Source organism: Anarhichas minor, unplaced genomic scaffold (assembly GCF_050575085.1).
Source record: "Anarhichas minor isolate MPS153535 unplaced genomic scaffold, ASM5057508v1 ptg000040l, whole genome shotgun sequence".
Lineage (NCBI taxonomy): Eukaryota > Metazoa > Chordata > Actinopteri > Perciformes > Anarhichadidae > Anarhichas > Anarhichas minor.
Window position 1 is genome coordinate 10,950,517 of NW_027466486.1, and position 21,843 is coordinate 10,972,359.

Below are 21,843 nucleotides of genomic sequence, written 5' to 3' on the forward strand. Positions count from 1 at the left end.
AAAGAGGTGTCTATGGTAAAGAGGGATATATGTAAAGAGGGATATATGTAAAGAGGGGTCTATGGTAAAGAGGGTTCTATGGTAAAGAGGGGTCTATGGTAAAGAGGGTTCTATGGTAAAGAGGGGTCTATGGTAAAGAGGGGTCTATGGTAAAGAGGGGTCTATGGTAAAGAGGGATCTATGGTAAAGAGGGTCTATGGTAAAGAGGGGTCTATGGTAAAGAGGGGTCTATGGTAAAGAGGGGTCTATGGTAAAGAGGGATCTATGGTAAAGAGGGTTCTATGGTAAAGAGGGGTCTATGGTAAAGAGGGATCTATGGTAAAGAGGGTCTATGGTAAAGAGGGGTCTATGGTAAAGAGGGGTCTATGGTAAAGAGGGGTCTATGGTAAAGAGGGGTCTATGGTAAAGAGGGTTCTATGGTAAAGAGGGGTCTATGGTAAAGAGGGGTCTATGGTAAAGAGGGTTCTATGGTAAAGAGGGGTCTATGGTAAAGAGGGATCTATGGTAAAGAGGGGTCTATGGTAAAGAGGGGTCTATGGTAAAGAGGGGTCTATGGTAAAGAGGGGTCTATGGTAAAGAGGGGTGGCGTAGAAGAGGTTAAAGAAAACAAGGCCTCCCAGTGCAATGTGACAAGAAGAAAAGCCGTGTTCCCAGAAAATGGCAACACATGGAACCTTTGGATCTAAAAAACCTGTCAGAATCTGTTTTGTACAGCTGGTTGGAATTCCATTAGAGAGTAATAAGAATCAAATCATCCCCATTTGTGGCCCAGAGCGTTACAATAGCCTTGGCCTTACCGGGGGAGGCTCCTCGATGTGAGAAGAGAGAGGAATGTTAATGTGTGTTTTGGCAAGCAGTGTGGTCAGCAATAAGTACTCGCTGACATAAATGTGAAGCTAGCAGCACCACCAATTCCCCGGTGTTCTGATGTTTGCAAAAGTGTGTTTAGTGTAGAGTCAGTGTGTCGCTCCTTTGTTGCTCATTGCATCCCTTTTGCGTCAGGGAAATAAATGTGAACGGCAAGTGAAACAAAAGCTTACATTCATCATATTACGTAGATATGAAAGTATATGAAAACACTCCTCAATTTTAAAGATTATCCTATACTTTTGATTATTGTGACCATTTTTAGTAAGATATATTTCAGCATAAAAAAAAATTGGATGGTGATTATACTTTTTGTTTGTGACTTACCTGTTGAACTCATAGATGTCCTCTATGTTTCCAAACAGACCACACACTTGCTCTGGCTGAATGGGAAGGTTACTCATATCAATAATGTGAGCCAAGTAGTCCTGGAAAAACAGTAGAGACGGAGTTATACATAAAAGATGGAATGTGATGGAAAAAGGTCAGTATTTGGTGACATATCAAGTCAAGCGTCACACAGGCACTTCCAAATTCTCCCCAATAGAGGGAGCATTTATGTAGAAAAAGCTATGTTCTCCTTTTGTTCCTGTTATATCCTCAATGAACCTTTTATGACATTTGGTTTGACCAACTGATTGCTGCAGATGTTGCTTTTCTGTGTTTAAAAAGCAGGATCACAGTAATTCACATACAACTGATGTGATCTTGAAAGACTCCTTTTAAGGATTTGTTCCACTGACCAGAAGTCTGGATGAGGTTCTGTGATACCTGAACCGTAAACATCAGCACAGCCTGTTCCCCTTCTCCTGGACCCCAGGAATACTTAGAAGTAGATAAGAATTATCTAAAAACACAGTGGCCAAATATGCTAACATCTGGATGATTATCTTGCCTCTTGGTCAATTACACACTCAAGTGGCATACAAACAACTCCAAACAAGTGGAGGAGTAAGAGGACGAGAGACAAACGCGCACACATGCAGAGACTACTTATAGAGCATACCACTAAACAGCTTGTACACACACCCAGCCTCCCAGACAGTGTGGTGCAAATACACACACACACACACACACACACGCACACACACACACTTAGCAGGCCTGCACACACACACACACACACACACACACACACACACACACACACACACACACACACACACACACACACACACACACACACACACACACACACACACACACACACACACACACACACACACACTTAGCAGGCCTGCTGGGCAGCCCAGATTAAGAGTAGAGTCCTCAGTAGTGAATGAACTGCAGCCGGTCATGGATAGAGAATTCCAGTGCAGTGAGACGCCCTGCTGACTTGCAGTCAGCAGGGCGTCTCATGGTCTCCTATAGAAAACTCGCCCCCGGGGTTAATACAGATATGTGACCTTTAGTATAGTGTGAGAGATTTAGTGCTGTATGTAGACGCTAGCTTACAGTGCTACTAGCGGTGCGTTAATGAAGAATAAGAAGAGTTACTTTTAATAAATGCTCTGATTGTGCAATTTTATGTTCAATCAAAATAGAAAGTTGTTTAAAAAAAAAAAGAATAGGAAGGGCTGTTTTGTCCTTTTAATACTGTCATGGGTCAAATCAAAAATCCTATTAAGTAAAGAATAATATTACTCATATGTTAGACTAGGTCTTTCTGAATCCCATAATCACCACATTCATGTTTCAACAATGTTGAGCATGATTATTCTGTGTCTTCAGGTGTTGGGGTTGTATTTAGACATGTGACCAACTGGGTCAAACGGCTGTTCTCATGGACAGTTGAGAGTGAGATTTGAGAGCAAGGTCTAAAGGCAGACTGGACACAGCTCCAACAGCTGCTCGGGAGTTCAGTGTCAATATCACGTGTAAGCTTTGAATTAGTTTGCTGAAGAAACAATGCCAACATGAGGAGTTTCACACGTCTGTCAGATTCAAGGCCCGGTGTGAAATTAAAATGAGCTAACATGCAATCAGTTTGATGGAAGCCATACTATTATCTTAAAAGGATAACGGACACATCTGTACTAGACTGTGTTCCCACACTGTAGAATACATAAAAGCTAATTATCATTTCATCTGTGTTATTTCTCCAGTTGGTGCAAAGATGGAGGGTGTTTGTGTTGGCTGGGAGGGCCTCAGAGCTCAGGCTAGGCTGGAGCTGCGTGACCGGAGCCAGAGCAGGCTGCTTTGACGGACTGCTGCTCCCGTTAACTGAAATAGTTACAAGTCCTGGAAGTGTTTGTCAGGAGCAAGTCCTTACTCGAGCAGCACTCCCTCCCACGGCAACTGCCAGACACCAGCACAGTCTGAGAAAAAGGTGAGGAGATGTGCTTGCTGGTTTACAGTCAGTCTCAGAAACGCCTCACATGTTAAAGACATTACCATAAATTCTGTGGAGGTTGTTTGACAGGAGAGGGCTCCTGTTTCTATGCAGGACTCAGGAAAGATTGAGGACCAGAGAGATCTCTTGGTCTGGAAGTTGTTTCCAGACTACAAAAAGTAGAAAATGTGATAAGATTTAAGTGATCTGTTGAGTGGTAAAATCATCCCCGGCTTATTTTTTCATCCTTCACATCTCTGAGATGAGGTTCCTGGTATCTTTGGCTAAGAGCACAAAGCCCATGAGTTCTGTCATGAAAGACCTGCACTGTGTCCCAGTTTTGACTGTGTGTTTGAACTCCAGATATGAGTCCACAATCCCAGGCTACAGGCAGTAAACTTTCACTGCACTGTAAATATACAGAATGGTTTATATACAACGCTGTGACCAGATCATGAACTGCTCCACAGGCTTCATCTCTACGAACTAGAAATCTATAAACAGAGCACACAATTGCCAGATGCGAGGCATGCATTTTTGTCAACAAAGCGATTTGTTTAGAAAGCGGGAATTCACAATGAATCCTTGTGATGAAAAGGAAAGAAACATCTCATGGATGTTTTACTCATTTGTGGCCACAAACAGCTGCTTAAGTTGGAACACAGCAGGTATTCTTTGTTCTCAACGGCAGTCGAGTCTGATTCCCCCTATTTTGGCTCCCCCTGGACAAATTCAGTAAATCACCTTCCAAAGAGTGCTGCAGACATGAAGTCATAGCTGCACATGAATCCAAGTCAAACATGCGCTTTAAACACACAGAGCATTGATGATTTACTCTCTCAAATGGTCGGCTCACAGTGAATACTTGGCTGAAAGTTGGAAAAAAAACACCAACTGTAGCAGAATATTCAATTTCGGTAAAGTCAGCTCAGCGTTGACGTCCACTCACCTCCACGATGCTGCGCAGGTCCTTGACGTACATGCGCTCTGTCTCAATGATCTCCATGACAACACGGTCCAAATAGGTCAGCTTTGGGTTGGGCGCCATGGCGTGCGTGACGACAGGCGAGGCGGGGGTGTGAGGTATTCCGCCACTTGCCTTCCTGTAGGAGGTGGCGTTGTTGTTCCACTGGTTGCTGATCACCCGCCGTTCCAGCCAGCGGCCCCTGGAGCACGTGAGGGTGGGACTCTGGTCCGCTGGCCGATCTCCAGTGCTTTCGGCTGGGCTCAGCTCAAGGTCTATGTCCTCCTCGCTCTGTATGGGTGGGGTGGTGGAGGAAGGAAGGGCTGCGGTGCTTCCAAAGAGGCTGCGACTATCACGGGATGAACCAGAGGAAAGGGTGGACACCAGGCTCACTGGACGTTCACCTTCTCCGTCCAGTAGCTCCACACATAGCCGGCTGTAGTCTGGGCCCAAGTCATTGTTTGCCCGGTCCTGTTCACTGGTGGAGAGGGGCGAGGACAACTGAGGAGATTCTGGGACAGGTGAGAGAGACAGAGGGTAGGTGTCAGGATTTGAGACGTTCATATTTCAAAAACATATTTGGGTTTTATACTATTTTGAGGAAAACTCACTAAGCCTGCTCTTTTGCAACAATCTGATTAATCATATTTACTTTTTTTGCATACCTGGCACCCACCCCGTACCTGGGCGTCTAAAAATTGATGTATTCTGAAATACTATCAGGGTTTCACTGTGTGCTCGGGATTCAATGATCTGCTGTTAACATTGAGTAATGTAACGCTGTTATAAACCAGATGCACTCTCAAACCCTTTTTAGTGATCACTTCTCTCACCAAGTGGATAAATAACGGCTGCATTAAAACACTGTCTGGGGACAACTTCAGATACATAGAACTGCAACTTTGAACAGAGTACCAGTCACAAATCAATAAAAGACAGCCCAGAGCTCTGCTTTCTTACTCCCAGACTGAGACACAGAGGAGTGGTTTACAGTAAAACGCCTCACTCAAATCATTACTGACATGGCCTAATTCAAACACTGCCTGTTCTATGGAAAACCCAGCCATTTCCTCTTGTTCTCCTGACTGCTGAAGGCTGAGCCTTGGAAAAACAGAGAGAGGGGGGAAACTGATGGGAAGAGAAAAAAAAAATACGAGGAATGGGACCAGCAGCTTTGTTTGTATGTCTTTATTGAAATACGTTTGAATATAAGAGACATGGAATCCATATTCAGTTTCACATCCTTCCTGGACATATGGGGGAATTTTCCCTCACAACTGTTTCCTAAACATATGAAGTCATGGTGGTGTGAGAATAGAGCACTGAGAAGCCACTGTGCAGAGAGCTCCATTTCCATAAATATTTGCAGGGCAATGGGGTCAAAACCATTTTGCCAAGCTAAAGAAATGAAGCTTTGTCGCGTACTTTCAGCTTCAGCCTAATAAATGGAAATCTACGAGGAACAAACCACCATTAAGAAAAACATTAAATGATATTGCCTCGTGGGGATAAAGGGCATCATTTGGTTTTGATATCCAACAGATGTAGCCTGAAATACACTCTCTTTCACCAGTGTTGACAAGTTGTAACATAAATATGTTCATCATTAGAGCATCATTGGTCAGCCGCCCATAGCTGATAATAAAAACATGATGTTGAAGGTATTTAGTCAATCTGCAACCAAAATGATTCACGATAAACAAGCGTACTCACTTGATGTATCTTACATGTAATGTACAGTTTTATAGAGAACATACAGTATTTTACATGTGAAAATCTTGAAAAAAAACGCAATATGCAGCTGGATGATGGGCTTCACAAGAGGAATCAAAAAGCCTTTCAGTTCATTCAGACGCACGCACCTTCTGGCATCCTCAAACTTTCCATGAGTCAGTGCTGAGCTCATGAGAGTCTCGTCCCCCTGCACAACTTGCTCCACAATCCACGCCGAGTCGTCCCAACAGCACAGTTCCCATGCACAACCTCACTGGGAGCTGACCACTAAAGAAAAACTCTGTTTACGCACTGACAAATGACAGGGTTGATGGTGTAAAGGGAGTGAAGTGGTGAGCTATTACACACTACGCCACTACAAATTACATCAAGGCATCTACTTCCTTTGTCGCTTCTGTCTGTACATTTAGTTTCGAGCTTTTTGCTGCGTCTGGCATGCAAAACTCACTTCCTCCTCCCTTCTCTTCCTCACAGCAAATATCCCCCTATCATAAAGCTGCTGTGCTGCAAACTGCAGTCAAAGCCAAGTTAAAGGGAGGGGAATGAACAGCACAAATCAACAACATGTGTCTGCCGTCTCCACTCTTCTAGTTATTATATAACTGCTCAGATTCAAAACTATATCTCCTGCAGTGGTAGTGTAAACTCGCTGACTTATCTTAAGACTCCAGCACACACTTGACTCCTTCAATAAGAGGATCGGCGGTTCGATCCCCGGCTCTGCTAGTCTGCATGTCGATGTGTCATTGAGCAAGACACTTAACCCCAAAAATTGCTCCTGTAGTTGTGCCTACGGTGTATGAATGTGATAGAATCTGAATTGTGAGTCGCTTTGGATAAAAGCGTCTGCTAAATGACTGTAATGTAATGTAATTTATTACTAATCTCCGAATGATCTGTAGCCACAATGTGCCGCCCTCTTGTCAGATGTGGAGGACTGTTAAGTATCCAGTATAAAATGTAGCATTTTCAAAACATGTATACACGTTTCCACCTAACGAACGCATGATTAGGCTGTTTTTACATGTTATTTGTTGCCAGCATCTTATATTTTAATGTGATCTGTGTATATGTGTATATAGTTTGCATTTCAATGTGTCAGTTTGTTTGTATGTTTTGGCTGTACAAGTGTTGATGCATTTGCAGTGTTTAAGCCATTGCCTTGATGCTTAACATCTGGAAAATGAATATACAATACATAATAAATTAAATGTATTGCCACATTTCCCCCGCAGCGACTGAGACTGATCAAAGATAAGCACAGCTCTCTGGCTGCTTTAAGACCACATTTGTTAGCATTAACTTTATTGGTAGGAAAAATGGTTCTTGGAATTCATCCTTTAAAGCCCAAATGCCAAAGACGTTTTGGCAATAACTGCAGCGAAAGGTCTATAAAAAGTAACCACCGTACAAGGGGCAGTGAGCAGCACGGACTAGTTCAAACCATCTGTTTTCTACTTAACTGGCTCGTCAAATATAACATCTGCACACAAATATACCCTTCTGAACATGTTTTTACAATTCGCCTGTCAGCGTTAAATTAATTTCTATAAATAGATTCTGCATTCAGACTCTGTAGGCAACGGGACGAGATGTTGGTATGGTTTGAAGTCAGTGTTGTATTAACTAATCAAGTTTGAGCAGGCTTTGGTTAAATGCATGCTAAATGGTCCGTGTAGAGAGCAAAAGAGGCGGAACACACCGGCTATCGTCTGACGGTGATTTCGCTTTTTCTTTTAAAAATAGCCTATAAACTGGCTACTTGTCACGTCTCTCAACTCCAACTCCAGTCTCGCATCTCAAGGAAACACAAACTTGGCCCAGATATCGGCTGGCAAACCTGGAACCCCAGAAATGTAGCCCCTTGCTTATCTGTCGTCGGACTGATAGCCAATTGGTTAAGAGATAGGTGTTGAATTAGTCTTAACTGTTACTGAACATGTAAGTGAAAACTATTGTCTAAACACTTGAGAAAATTTGGAAAATGCACAATATAGCAGACTGATCAAAGCAAACAACAGCCGCTAAAACGTGCAAGTAAAAGTGAGATTCAGCCGTGAAGACGGTCAGTGCTTCAGAATTAATTTACTGAATAAAAACTTCAAGCGAGGGAATAATTGCTTCATATCTACATAGTTTAAAACATTTTGAAGTGTAATTTGTAAGCAGCGTATTTGTATCTGTTTCACAAAACACATCCCACCCACTTCTTTCTCAAGAGCTCTGTGGACAGACCTGTTGAATTGTAACCTACACATCATGGTTGCATAGTTCAGTATATAGTCCAGCACAACATTTCCATTACAGTCAAGCCATAGCTTTTCACATATACACGTCACAATTTCACAAAGTACACCCCCTCAACAAAACACAACACTCTCCTTTGTTTCAGTACTGCATCAATAATACAGTTGTTAACTCAGACATAACCATTAACCAAATCAAGGCTAGAGAGATAGTATAGTATGTGGACTACATTTCAGGCAACATCTAAACCTCAATAACTCACAGCAGTTTCTCCAGGTCCATTTAGTTTCAACAAAGTCACAAGCAAGACTGCTAACGAATGGATTACATTATGTCAGCTGCTTGTGTGTGTGTGTGTGTGTGTGTGTGTGCGTGTGTGTGCGTGTGAACAGATTACTAATGTTGCTGAGAAAAATGTCTGGAATTCCAGATAAAAAGAACTCCCACACCCCTCATAGTAACTCTTTGAATTCTAGTTTTCCGCCGTTAAGCCAAGGTTACCAGACAAAAGGTGTGTTGATGCTACAAGCATGACCTTTCCTTCTCTTTTGTTGCTTCCCTGAATCCAAAACAGCAGCTTATTTTAATGCGGTGCTGGCGTATGCTAATGCCACATGTAACCAAATAACCGTGTTAAGTTAACGTAGTCGTTTATGTTCAGAAAAAGTCAAACAAAACAGCTTACCAGTCCGGGACCCTTTACTTGATGATAAAACGAGTGAGTTTGAGGGGCATGACTGATAAAGAGATGGGCGTCAGGGATGACGGGTGATTCAGGGCGAATGCTTCTGTTTCATCGCTGAAAGCAGACGGGACATTCACTCACCGAGGGGCTCTATGACTAATCAGTCTCGCACTAATAATGCAAAGTCTACACTTGTTTCCATTTCAGACTGAGCTTTATCATGCAGTTCACAAAGCAGACAGTTCATAGACTTGTCCGCCTCTGACATCATGGTTATACGAATGACATGCAGTACCTAATAAGGTGGTGCAGAAGGTGAATAGAAACATTGAAAAGAAATAGCCCAGCACCTGGTTATTAACAGATGATCTGTATCTGTCTGACGTTCTTGGTTTATGGGGCACAAAGCATTCCTTCATGAAGAAGATTCTCTGGCTTGCGTAAAAATCGTCTCAGCATGCTTGTTTAAAAAGCAGCCTCCACTGACATGATCATATCAGAGCAACACATCTTCCAGGTAAAGTATTACCACCTTCTCTGAGAACATGATAACCCACGGCATACAGCTATGACGTTGTGTTTTGTTGCATAACCCTGTGATGATGATGATGTGATTCAAATTTCATCAGTTCATGCAAACCAGCCTCTACGCAAATTCTACCCAGGACAAGCTATAGTTTTCTTTCCTCCAAAGTCTAAAGCTGCCCCGTCCACGAACCTGGCTAGCTTCTGTTTTGCACTCACGACAGGATGACAGTAAATACATCTTTGTGTACAGGACATTGCATAACACAATGTCTACTTGACTTACGTTATTAGGAAACAAACTAGAGACAAACAAGGTAAATAATAACAATGTCAGTCTAAAAATGATGGTGCACGCCGGAAAATGTTCAGCATCAACAACAGTAACAATTATGTCAAGTTGAACTACATGTTTAAAATATTTCCACTGAGCAAAACTATATATATATATATATCGCATACCTAAAAGTGCTGAGATCCATCCACCAAAGCAACGAACCTGAAAGACCAAGGTGTCCTGGATGATTTCTAAGTCACCTTCTCTAATCCCTGCCACTCCTGTGACCACACTTTGAATTTGATGAATGATGAGTGTGCACTCAGAGAAAAGGTGTCTCAAGAGAAATACACACCTTAATGACTATTTCAGATGAGTCAAATATGTAAACCCAGAGTTTGTGCTAAAGTTTCTCCTGTGCTGTTGTGTCTGCCTTGTGGCCTTTTGTTTTCTAACCAAATCAGGGGCAAAGAAACAGGAACAACACAGACTATGTTCCGCATGCAAATGCTTATCCTAAAGCAGCAGGAACAGACTCTCTCTCGTCACTGGAAAGCTTTTAGCAGATAACAAAAGCCAGTCATAGTTGCAACCTTTTTTTTCTGAGCATAGAAAACTGTAAGAAAGCCCTGTGGACAGAACATCCCACTGAGAAAAGAAAAACAAGCCCCTGCCTGTTCTGTTCGTAATACTTTACACAGCCCCTCCTGCTTGATTCATTCTGACTCATGTATCAAAAGGTGATGAATTTCAACCCAGCGGACAACGAATCACATCTTGAGATATTTCTCTAAACCCAAACTTGATTGTACCTGCAACTCCATGATCAATGACGTTAGCGCTGTCAAATATTGGAAATTTGATCTGGGAAGAGCATTCGTTGTTTCCTGTCTTGGCAGCTTCATACATTACATCACTCCCCTTAGGATAAAAGGTGTTTTTTTTTACAAGTGCTGGTACCAACGTAAGTCTCATGAGTTAGTTGCAACACACACTTATCTTGCGAGACAAAAAAAAACAGAACATGGTTACGTTTGTTTTGCTAGCACAGTGCTATCACAGAGTAATGACTATTTTGGGGAGATTGCTATGGCCATAAAGAAAAACTTTCACCGCCCGTGTAACAAGGTGGAAATTCTTTGTTACTAATTGGCTGATTTGTATGTTCGCTGACAAGCAAAGCAAAAAAACAACTTTCAAACTGGCTCTTGAGGCGACTGCTAATCTGCTCACTCTTTCAGAGCCAAGTGCACAGCGTGTGACCCTGTTTCCCCTCGGTGGATAAAGAGGGCATCGTGTTTTGCAATACATCTACAGTATAAAGCCCTTCCGCCCCTTAAAATCCACTCTGAACTGCCATCTTCAACACCCCTCCACAACTCCTCCCCCGGTGGCTGTTGTGATGCAGGGAGGTCGTCCTACACTGATCCCCTTGGGAAAAAAACTCCTCCCCACCTGGCAACGGTGAATGGCTGCCCCCCCCCCCCCCCCCCGGGAGGGCAGGAGGACCGAGCACACAGGGTGCCTCCGAGGATTAGTCCCCGAGTCTTAACAGACCATTATCAAACAGCATGAGTCAGAAGACAGTGAGACCGACGGCCTGGATTGGTTTCTTATCCCTTGATGGAGGAAAGACTTTAGGTGACTTCATTTAAAACAGTCCTTTATATGTACAGGATGGTTTGATTTACACCTGCCTTGGGCCTCACAAGGAGCTTTTAATGCTGTGTTAATAATTAGCCTGAAGGTTGGCAAATAAACCGCGGTGGACAACAGACGCACACACGAAAACTGAACTTGCATTCCAGACGGACTGTCAAGGTCAAAGCGTTATGCTGGGAAGCTTGAGGGGAATTCTGCTGTTTAAAAGTGAAACTAACTGTGCTTTGTGTGGTCCGCAAAATCCACTCATTGACAGAGCAAAGTGAAAAATCAAGATGCTTTTGTTCAATTTTTTAGAATCCTGAAATTCTTATGTAAAAAACGTACTCTGACAACCAAAAGGTTACTATAGCGGAATACTAAGAAAAGCTAATATAAAAAAAAAAATGTTGACATGCTTGTGGATTCGCCCTTTTAGCCAATATGAAACAGGATGGGAGAAAGGACAAAATATCTTCACCATTATTAAAGAGGGGCATGTTTCCACGGGATGTTTCATTCTTCAAGTACCAAAAAGGCCAAAAGTCCTCAAAAAGCTCAAATTTAATCCTGTAAACCTCGCCGGCGCTGGATGCTGGATCTTAAAGGATCCAGCTGTGCCAGCTGACCTCAGTGCATAGGCATGTGATGATCCACTTAGGAAACCCCTCCATCAACAAGCCCCCCCTTTAAGAGCCCTCCAGGCAGTAGCACACAGCCAGCTTTGGCTCCATTCAAAACTTACATTTCCTCTGGACAACACAGACCATCTGGGCCCTGAGGTGTGAGTCCACTGTAAACTTTACCACCAATTTGACAGCCTACAACCAAACTGCTGTCTTATTAGCACCTTTCTGCAGAGTCCACACAGGCTGGTGGCAGGACGGCTGTGTGAAGCGTGGAGGGGAGAAGGTCAGGGAGGGACACTTCATTTCATTCACATCAAGCTGTTTATTACATGCATCATAATTAAGGGTGTGATGCCGTTTCTCCTGTGGTTAGACCTGTAATAACACTTACTGTACACAGCAGTCAAAATCAACTTTGCTTTGGCTCTCACTTCCTTGTCTGTTGCGTGCATTATTAAACGGATATGGTTTTGTTATGCTGTAATAAATGACAAGAAACAGCTGCACTTAGATGAAAAAACTTTTACAATAACATACAATTAACATTACTAAACCACTATTGTGTTTAGCGTCATATCTGCAGTGTCACTTAAAAGATTCCTGTGCTCCTGCTTATGCAACGTCAACTGAATGAAAGTGTTATGGAGACTTATTGTATTGATTCAAACGAGTTTCTAAGAAGCCATCTAACAGCAACACCCAAAGCAAAGAGCCTGTAACTAATGTGTGGGTAATCCACCAGAAGAACTCTATAGGAGGAATGCCATTGTAGGAGGCTGTATAACAATTTACATTGAAATACAATCTTTTGTTAGGGTTACGAGGAACCTGAGCCAAACAATGAAATTAAATACATTGAATGTAGAATCTCATAACAATAGCAGCTGTGTTACGTAATGATTTACATAAAGTTACACTATAGTAAGTTGTTGTGGACGTACACGATAAGGGGCTACCGGGAGTTTCAGTGAGTGCCAGTGCATGACTTGAAAACTTGAACAGGAGTTGCTGCCGGCTAACCTGAGGCTGTCTGTGATTAACGCTACAGGCAATTAAGCAGAGAAAGAGTTCCCGTCCAGGAGCGCCACTGACCAGCCCACTCAAAGACGCAGCCATCCCTGCCATCATATACATCTATATCCACAACCCTATGCCCACTGGTCTGGAAAAGCTGCAGTGAATGGAGATGATCCGTCCGTCCCCCAGAATCCCTTTAAAGCTGTACATTCTGCACACACAGCTACATTCCTGTCTGGGGTTAAGTAGGTCAGAGGGAGCCCTTATCTTTGAAAGAGATGCCTCATGCTGCCTCAGGTCTGTTGGTGCCCCTGGATGTAATTGGATTGACAGGCTAGACTTTTTTTAACCTGATATATTGACAGATGACAGCTTAGTTTAGCTTAGGTGGAAGATATGAGAGGTAGGTTAATCTAATTCTTCTGGAAAAGGGAATTCAAAGTGCAGAATAACAAAAAAAGAAGGATGCATGATAAAGCATTGTGGTGGTGAAAAGTATCAACATAGCTTCTTCTCACTTCAAGGCTCTTTGAAGCTTTATGGAATTGGAGCTTGATCGGCACCACAAGCTTTTTATTGTCTTCCTTGACCAGACAGGGAGGCTTCCTCTCACCATGTGCATTCCTCCGGCCTGTTAACCACATCCACTCAGCACCTCACACAGATGCGCACTACCAGCAGCCCTGCCCCTTAATTACCATCCATCCATTCACAGCAGGGGGGGGTGGGGGGTCAGTCACACTTTAACTCAAACAAAATCAGTCTAAAAATGTTTAAACTGCAGGTTGGAGTTCTGTCATGCCAAAATGATTTCTTACAGGATATCTGAGCCGCAAAGTGAGCTGTGAGAACGTGCAGTCGGTGCAGAGTGGCCTTTTGAGGAAATAGAGACACACGAGGGCGGCAAACGTCTCCCCCAGCCAAAAGCCTCCTCTGGCCAAAGCTCAACCAAAGGGACAGGCGAGGAGGAAAAAGGGAACCATTGACACACTGGTATTCTTCAGCCAAAGTGGAGGCCCAGCGCAAAATGAGTTCAGTAGAGAAGGGGGGGGGGGTTGAGGGACAGAGCAGGCAACCAGATACAAAGAGGCCCTGTGTCAATGCAGTGGCTCTGTGACTGAAGATAATCAACACTAAAATAATATGTAACTCAAGTGGTCCCCAGCATACAAGGTCAGCACCGCTGGCTCGACCGACCAGGCTGTCGGGGATTCTGACACATTCTGGGTTGATGTGCGAGTGCTCGGGGGTTTCAGCTGTATGGAAGGGGTTGGCCGAGCTCCACCGCCACACAAAGAGCCTCTCTGCCAGTCTGGACTGTAGGAGGGGAGTTCACTGCTCTCTCAGCTCAAGCCTCTACATTTCCTCTATTCCTCCAGTTCCAGCATTTTTTTCCGTTTACCTCTGCTGTACTTCTGTGTTATGTTAGTACACCGATATACCATTAGGAATAACCCGACTTATTAAAACTCCATGTTATAAGACCGGTCAATTCATGGGCGGCAATTACAGGAGCATGGGTCATACTCAATGTAATTGCATTGATCTCACCTTCCCCCATTGGGTCCTGGTGGAGAGCAGAATGGGACCCCTCTGGCATGGCACTCAGGCCTCTGGAGCTGACAAAACAAACCATGAAGGGTCAAACAGGATTCAGGCACTTCATGCCCGGGCTTACAGTACATATCACGTGGCAATGTTTTTCTTTCTTGGTGGGTTCTTATTGAAGAACGCCTAATGTTTCTTTACTTTATGTTAGTCTTCCTGAGTTTTTATTTCTTTTGTCAAGTGAGCCCTGCTCTGCATTGGCTCAATACAGTGGAAACCTTTTATAGTGATCACGTCTGTCTGGGTCAAACTGAACACTATAAGAAGATGATTATTATAAACATTTTTGTGTTTTTCTTCAGGTCTCGTGCAGATTATAATCTAAGTGACTTTCTTATATTTATAGTTTAAATTGTATTGATTGTTTTAAAATACAGTAGAGCTGTTTCAAACGCTTTCGCAAATTACTGCACACATTAACACCATAGTACAATGAGTACTGTACTGTATATAAAATATAGTTTACTGAAGTTAAAATTATAATCAGGAAACAGTATTTTGCATGTTTTTTCCCATCAATAGTGCAAATTGGCTACTACGCCTGAGTACACTGAACATTGTAAGCGGACTAATTGATTACCATAAGCGGTCGATCATTGTAACTGTGATCGCCATAATCGCTTTCCACAAAGCTGGGGCTGAAGTATGTATGCAAAGTGGAGGCAACAGCGACATGAGCTCATACTAATCCGTAGAGAAAGGGCCGGAGGGTTAGACAACAGTCTAACTTAACATGGTAAAGATTTGACATTTAAGAACCTGCCTATTGGAGCTATATACACATCAATGATGCATCTTTAATTGATGTGTTTCTCAAAAACAGCATTACAAATTGATTTACGAAAAGCCACTACAATAACTATGAATGTCCGCTGCATAAAATTACTGACAAATGAAACAGAGGAGCCCAACAAAAACAAGTAGATTTCATAAAAACTTGCTTTTATACATTTGTTTTCATAAGTGTTACAAATAAATCCATGTCGCATCAAAACAAGTCTCTCGTCATCGATGCGACGGTCCGGTGAGAGTACAGGTTCACACCGGGTGGCAAGTATTTTTCTAATCCCTCATGCCAGGCTGCGGTGCCGTTAATGATGCGGTGTGTCCACTCAGAGTCACTATGCTGCCAGTTTCTCACATCACTGCCTCTCTGGCTTCTTACAACAAATTAACATGAAAGACTGCGCATGAGAACTTCTCTTCCTGTGATTCCTAGTGAGCCTCCGGCCTTTTAAACATTACATTCTCCAGCCAGCTAGATCAGAGGAGCAGGAATTCTTCAGGGATTAGGATGGTCATTGTTCATAGCGCGCTTGCTGGCCACTGTGCCGAGCTGACAGCCGGGCAAGCCGAGGCCGAGCTAAGACCACTGCCAGGAGGTTCGCCAATTAAGATGTGCAGGAATGCAAGGAGGAAAGTCACAGAGCTGGATCCACACATTAAGATCACTGCTTCACTGTCGGGTCCCTGCAGCTGTAGCCTGGACTCAAGTCAAGCTTGTTTACTGGGCAAGAAAGTCAGCAGCCATAGAAATATTATTATTATTTTGTTCATCCTACAGCAAAGCACAAGTGAATAGGCCAAAGACAATCTTATCCACAAAGTGAATGCAGGTTCTTCTTTGGACTCATAGGTCATCATTTATTTCTCTAGTTTCATGATATTTACAGTTGGTGAAAGAATTACCCCAACTACCCGACATTTTGATCCGTTTTGCCTTCAACGTGGATCTGACTGACATCTATATTTGAGAGTAAACAAATGGTGTAAGATGCACAGATTTATGCTCAGTCAATGCAGCACTGCTACAACAACATTCCAGTAGAATGAAGCCTCCTCAAACAGCCGTTGACCAATTGATTTTCAAGTGGTGAGCTAGTTTGTGAAGCCTGCAGGAGTAGTGTTCATGTCGAGGGTCAGGCTCTGAACTTGTTTCAGTGAACAGCGAACTAAAAAAAAAAAATCCTCTGTTAATCCCAACTACTACGAGTTTATGAGCTAACCCCACTCTATGACCAGACCAAAACTAATCTGTCTCTGGTCAATGAGAGGCAAGCCTTTAGGAATAATGGGCTCAAAACCTAGACGGGTGGAGAGAGTGAAAATGTCTAGCAGTGTAACCCACAATATTAACACATCTGGACAGAATTCAACAATCGTAACTCATTACCTTTCACCTCCTGTTTGCTGACATATGGCAATTCCAAATCCTTGTTTTTCTAGGGAGGGGGTACCGCCAGATTTCAAATCCTAAAGCAAACACTACCTACAGGCTAACATTCATGCCAAGCTGACCACCTGTCCTTGAAATAGCAGCCATTTCACTCAAATGGAGAGCATTTGGTTCCCACAGCTGACGACTGCGTTACCTGCGGCATGAACTGGCCGCATGGGACTCTGCAATTTTCCCCTTAATTGAAGACAGATGCTAAGAGCCAATCTGATGGTTATTAAAAGCAAGACCTGCAATGGATCACTTCTTCAGATGGGCTGATAAACATCCTTGTTCCTCTAATCGCCAGGCTTTGACACTGATCCAGGCAGTCAAAGCCTGAATTCCTTTCTTTAAAACACAGCAAAGTGATAATTAAGTTGCTGGCCAAGATACAGCACTCATACCAAAAAAAAAAAAAAAAGGAGAACGTTTATACTGAGTCATCTCCACAAATGTGTTAAAAGCCTCACGCTGGGATAATAAGCACAGACAAACATACCTTGAACCAAGACCTTAGGCCTAACATGTTAAAGGAGAAGAGTCCTTGGGGGGGGGGATGATGACTATCTGGAGTATTTTTCACCATTGGCAGCATGTCACGGTTACGAGAGAAGTGAAACCACTGAAGCAAAGACGAAACCAGACGTATGCTCTGAGGGAGACATGCCACTTTCTCTGTCTCTTCAGGAAGGATTATAGGGGGCACAGACAAGTCAGTGAGGATTGTGACATCATATTTAACCAAATAAAAGCTTTATTGAAGGCAAATAAAAAAAACAACCTCCCATCCACCAGCTGCCCTATTGCCAACTGTTGATGCTCACAACTGATAGCAGGCCGTTTTGATCCAGCGTCTGAATCCAAAAAAAAAGGGAAATTAATCAGCCGTCTGTGCAACAGTTAACAGCTCAGATTGATGTCTCCTCATGCGGAGCAAGTTGATGGGAGGAGAAGCTAAAAATAGTCCAGAGTATTCCAGCTGCGCTTCGCTCTCACAGTCGGAGACCTACCGGATCACGTTGCATGCACCGTCTGCCCCGACTAGGCCCACGGGAATCTGGAAGTATGACATAAGCCCCCTGGGGTGTCATCAGTCAGACATAGTGGTGCGGGTTTCTTCAAGACGCCATCACTCAGGACGGATGTTTACGCTCAGAACAAATAAGACTCAACCTGGCACGGCAGGCAGACGTTTCAAGGTCCTACAGGCTGATTGAAATAGACTTTTTCATTATTTCAGCTCTGGTGCTATGCAAGACCTCTCTCTCTCTCTCTCTCTCTCTCTCACCCCGGCAGAAAATATCCCCTGACAAACAGCCTTTCTGTTGTTGCCCTCTTTCCCACATTACTCCTGCAGTTTGTCCCCCTGACACACAGGCCTCAAGAGACCAACAGCTTTTCATTCACTGGGGGACAACAATAAACCCTTACGGTCTCTCTTCACCTCAATCAAATCCACAGCTTCCACAAAAGAGCTGTCCTAACGCGTGACTTCCCCCAGACACACAACATATGAGCCTCTCATTTTAGTGCGCTGCGTTTTTGAGCATGCTGCTGAGATGTGGCGATAAGCGATCCATCCAAATGAACACCCAGAGGGCAGTTTTGCCCATATGGTGCACGTACAAACCGGCCAAAATAGCCCTTAATGGAGGAATAATCATTCCCCGCTGTGCTGAAAAAGGAGAAAAAGCCATTTTCACCTTCCAGTCAATGACGTATAACCACACAGAATGCATACCTGGCAAATAAGGTTGGAAAGTGCCATCTTAAGTGGCAAATGACAAGTGAAGACTTCCAGCTCTTCGCAATTATAAATGGTAGACAACCAGAGGGTACGTAGTCCTCCATAATGTCCTGCAGTGTTTGGAGGGGAGAGTAGAGGGCTGCTGGGTAAAATAAGACGGCAAGTCTTCAAATAGAATTGGAGTGTACCCATTTAAAGGTGCATGACACCACATCTGCAGGCAAACGGCTCCCTTGTGCCTTTGTGGGGGCTTGTCAAGATGGTAATAACAAAAACATAGTGTCTGGCCTTCCTTGAGCGTCTGGAATGTTAAATCAATTATGGCACAAACTCATCACTTTCAAACAAACACAAAGTTGTTGTTTAACTCTCACAACGTAATCCTGTAACTTGTAAAAGCTGGAACTGTATGGTCCCATGAGATGTAAATCTACCCTCTCAATAAGCTCTCAACCACTAAATGACAAAGGAGGTGACTAATGAAAAGCTCAAGAGCAGGTTTTTAAAAAGTCAGAAGATCTCCATCGATGAAACCAGGTCTGCATTCAGCAGCTCGGGTCATTTTTACACAGCTTCAGCATACCAAGACTCGGAAAGAAGGAAGAAAGTGCCAGCTCTGAGATCCAAGACACACTTGGGCAGTTTCCTGTCTGGACCACCTGGAAGAGAGCGCCGTTCATCGCATTGAGGCAACATTTATCTCAAATTATGTTGAGACGTTATTGTCTAAAAGGTCAAGTGAGGTCAAAGGAGTGGAAGATGGAACTTTTCACTGGTAACTGATTGATTCTGTCCCATTCTTCTCCAACAGCTGGTGGGGAAAGTCATTGACCTATGAACAGCCTGCATTTGAAACCTCACTGTGTCTCACTGGGGTGCTCATTAGAAAAAAAAACAATTAGGATTGCATGGGGCACCACAGGAGGAGGGCAATGGGATGCAGAGAAAGAGGAAATGACAAATGATTCAACGGCAGCATGGAGGTTATTCAGTCTCGCAAGTTAAATCTGACATCGATGCTTCAGTGAAAAAAAAATCTTTAAAAAAAAAAAACAGAGTCACCAGCAGCTGATCAAAGTTCACTCAACAGAGAGTGTTCTGTTTCAAAGACAAACACTACTTATCTGACTGAAACTCCTGCCCACTTCAGGGCTCGCAGTATATCTTGCAGGTTGTGAAATGTACCTAAAATCGGTATGCAACACGTCCAGGTAATGCAACGTCCAAAGGCAGAGGAGTTCATCATCAGGAATGTGTTGAAGTGTTGTATTTATGTTGAACTCAAAACGGTCTCTTGGCTGAACTCACAAGCCCGATTACACGCACACAGATGTTTTGTAGTTGACACTCTCTGTGTGGCTGTTTTATTGGTTCGTTCCGCTGAAATGGAGCAATGTTATTGCTGGTATAAGTTGGTCAACTCAAACCCTTGTTCCCTTTTTCTTACGGCAGATCAACACGCGCCTGACAAGGCGAACAAAATGCCCAGTGTTTCTAAACAGCCCTTAAAAACAAACTATCAATATCAACATGATAAACACAGAAGATGCATTCTTGTCACGTGTAGCTTAACTGGCGTCACAGCTACAGTTGAGTTTGCTAAGATTTGGTAAAGTTGTCCAAAGCAGTTCACGTACCGAATTCGCCAACTTCTTTCCTCCCGACGACTTTTGTCCCCGGTAAAAACTTTTCTGTGCACTTCCTTGGTGTAAATCTTGAGGTTGCTCTGATAGTTGTTGTTTTCTCACATGTTAAAATCCGCTCAGACACACACGTCCCAGCGCAGGTCATCAGCTTGTACTGCGTCCAACTCCCAAACACTGCTGCATCTCTGCACAACTGCGAGAAACGGATGCTGCGTTCAGGACCCGTCGGAAATATTGCAAACGGTTCGCTACACCGCAACACCAATGAGAATATCCTCTGGTTCTCGCTCATGTCAGCTGCAGGTGATAACAAAATGTATGTTACTGCCCCATGTGAGCCTCCAGGTGAATTAAAAATATTGGTCACATTAAAACTGCTGTTGCTATAGGATGCATTTTGTTGTTTGGTTCACAGTTGTCACTTCCCAACAAAATAAACAAAAGTGCACAGAATGAACACTTCTAAAACACTTTGTATATACTATATAGTCGTATATATGTAGTTCTTTATTTTTGAGAAGGCTTGTTTTAAGATGAGCAAGAAAACTATCAATGAAAGGCCACCTGTCTTAAGAGTCTGTAATTTACGAGGAGTTCTTGAATGTAACAAAGGCCCGCCTGTTTTTGACAGGCCAGTGTCTGTTTGGTGAGTGTCAGAGAGGTATTCCCACACATCTTAACATCTGGCCTGCATAGTTTGGTCATTACGTTCGGTATTAGACAGTTTCAAAATGGCTTAAACAAACAGATTGTTTTCTCTTTAAGGTTTCTTTACTTCCACTCGTGGACGAATATGTTTCCAATCCAATGACAGGCGTGTGAAAGGACATAACCAATTGTAACTCCGCCAATTACATTTATGACGGTCAGGTCAGTCGACTGGGGGTCTCACAAAGGATGGCTTCAGTGAATCAATTGGGTGGTTGCTAATTTATGTCTGGATGATTAAATAGAGAGGGGCGCGTTTGCTTTGCACAACCCCCTCTCTGCCCCCATAAAGGCTGTGAAGAAAGCAATATGCTGGACGACTTCACTGAAATAGTCAACACAATGTGAAAATGCAGCTCCTATTGTCATAGATAGGCTACAGTCTTATAAAATGAACTCGCTCCAGTAGGCCTACAATGTGCAGCTTTATTTCCTCAAAGCTGCGCTATCCCAATGATTCTAATTCAGAAAATGATTTCAAAATCAAAGAAATAATTTGTGTAGCCCATATTGAACTGATGTATCTGCACAGTGCTGCTGAGTTGAATATATAATAAACCAATGTCGCCACCTGCTGGTAATAAAGAGCAATGTCTCTGCCCAGTGTGTAGGTATCACTGGATTATACATCTAGAAAGAATGGCATTTGGAAAATGTCTGTAACTGTATTTTCAAAACTTTAAGGATTTTACAGTGCATGATAATTTGTTATTCAGAGATGCACTCTATTACAGGTATAGGCGTAGTATGTTGTATATTGGAGAACGTCATAATACAAGATCACAGAGATTATAGTCACTAAATGGCTCTTAGACGCCATTGTTGTGTCCTCAGAGGCTGCAGTTTATTAAGTTAATTATGGCAACAGACTATAAATGGAGAGAATTATTATTCTAGGTACAAAATTTTCAATAATATTAATGTATATAATAAAATATTCTGTAAAAGCTTAACCTGAAATTAAAAATACAACCGGCGTATTATCTGGCCTATGAGGA

At 43.1% G+C, this 21,843-nt stretch overlaps 1 protein-coding gene across 1 annotated transcript in view; it reads right to left on the bottom strand.

Annotated features, from left to right (window-relative positions):
* The window catches only part of LOC142968618 (pleckstrin homology domain-containing family G member 3-like), a 30,856-nt gene extending 10,665 nt beyond the window's left edge, over positions 1 to 20,191 (bottom strand). Inside the window, exons 1-4 of the mRNA XM_076108587.1 lie at positions 20,129 to 20,191; positions 14,470 to 14,537; positions 4,149 to 4,675; positions 1,195 to 1,295 (exon numbers count right to left, since the gene is read on the bottom strand). Of these exons, the coding sequence (XP_075964702.1) occupies positions 1,195 to 1,295; positions 4,149 to 4,675; positions 14,470 to 14,518 (677 nt within the window). The 5' untranslated portion in view covers positions 14,519 to 14,537; positions 20,129 to 20,191. The remainder of the gene's footprint in view (positions 1 to 1,194; positions 1,296 to 4,148; positions 4,676 to 14,469; positions 14,538 to 20,128) is intronic.
* Between the last annotated feature and the right edge of the window lie 1,652 nt (positions 20,192 to 21,843).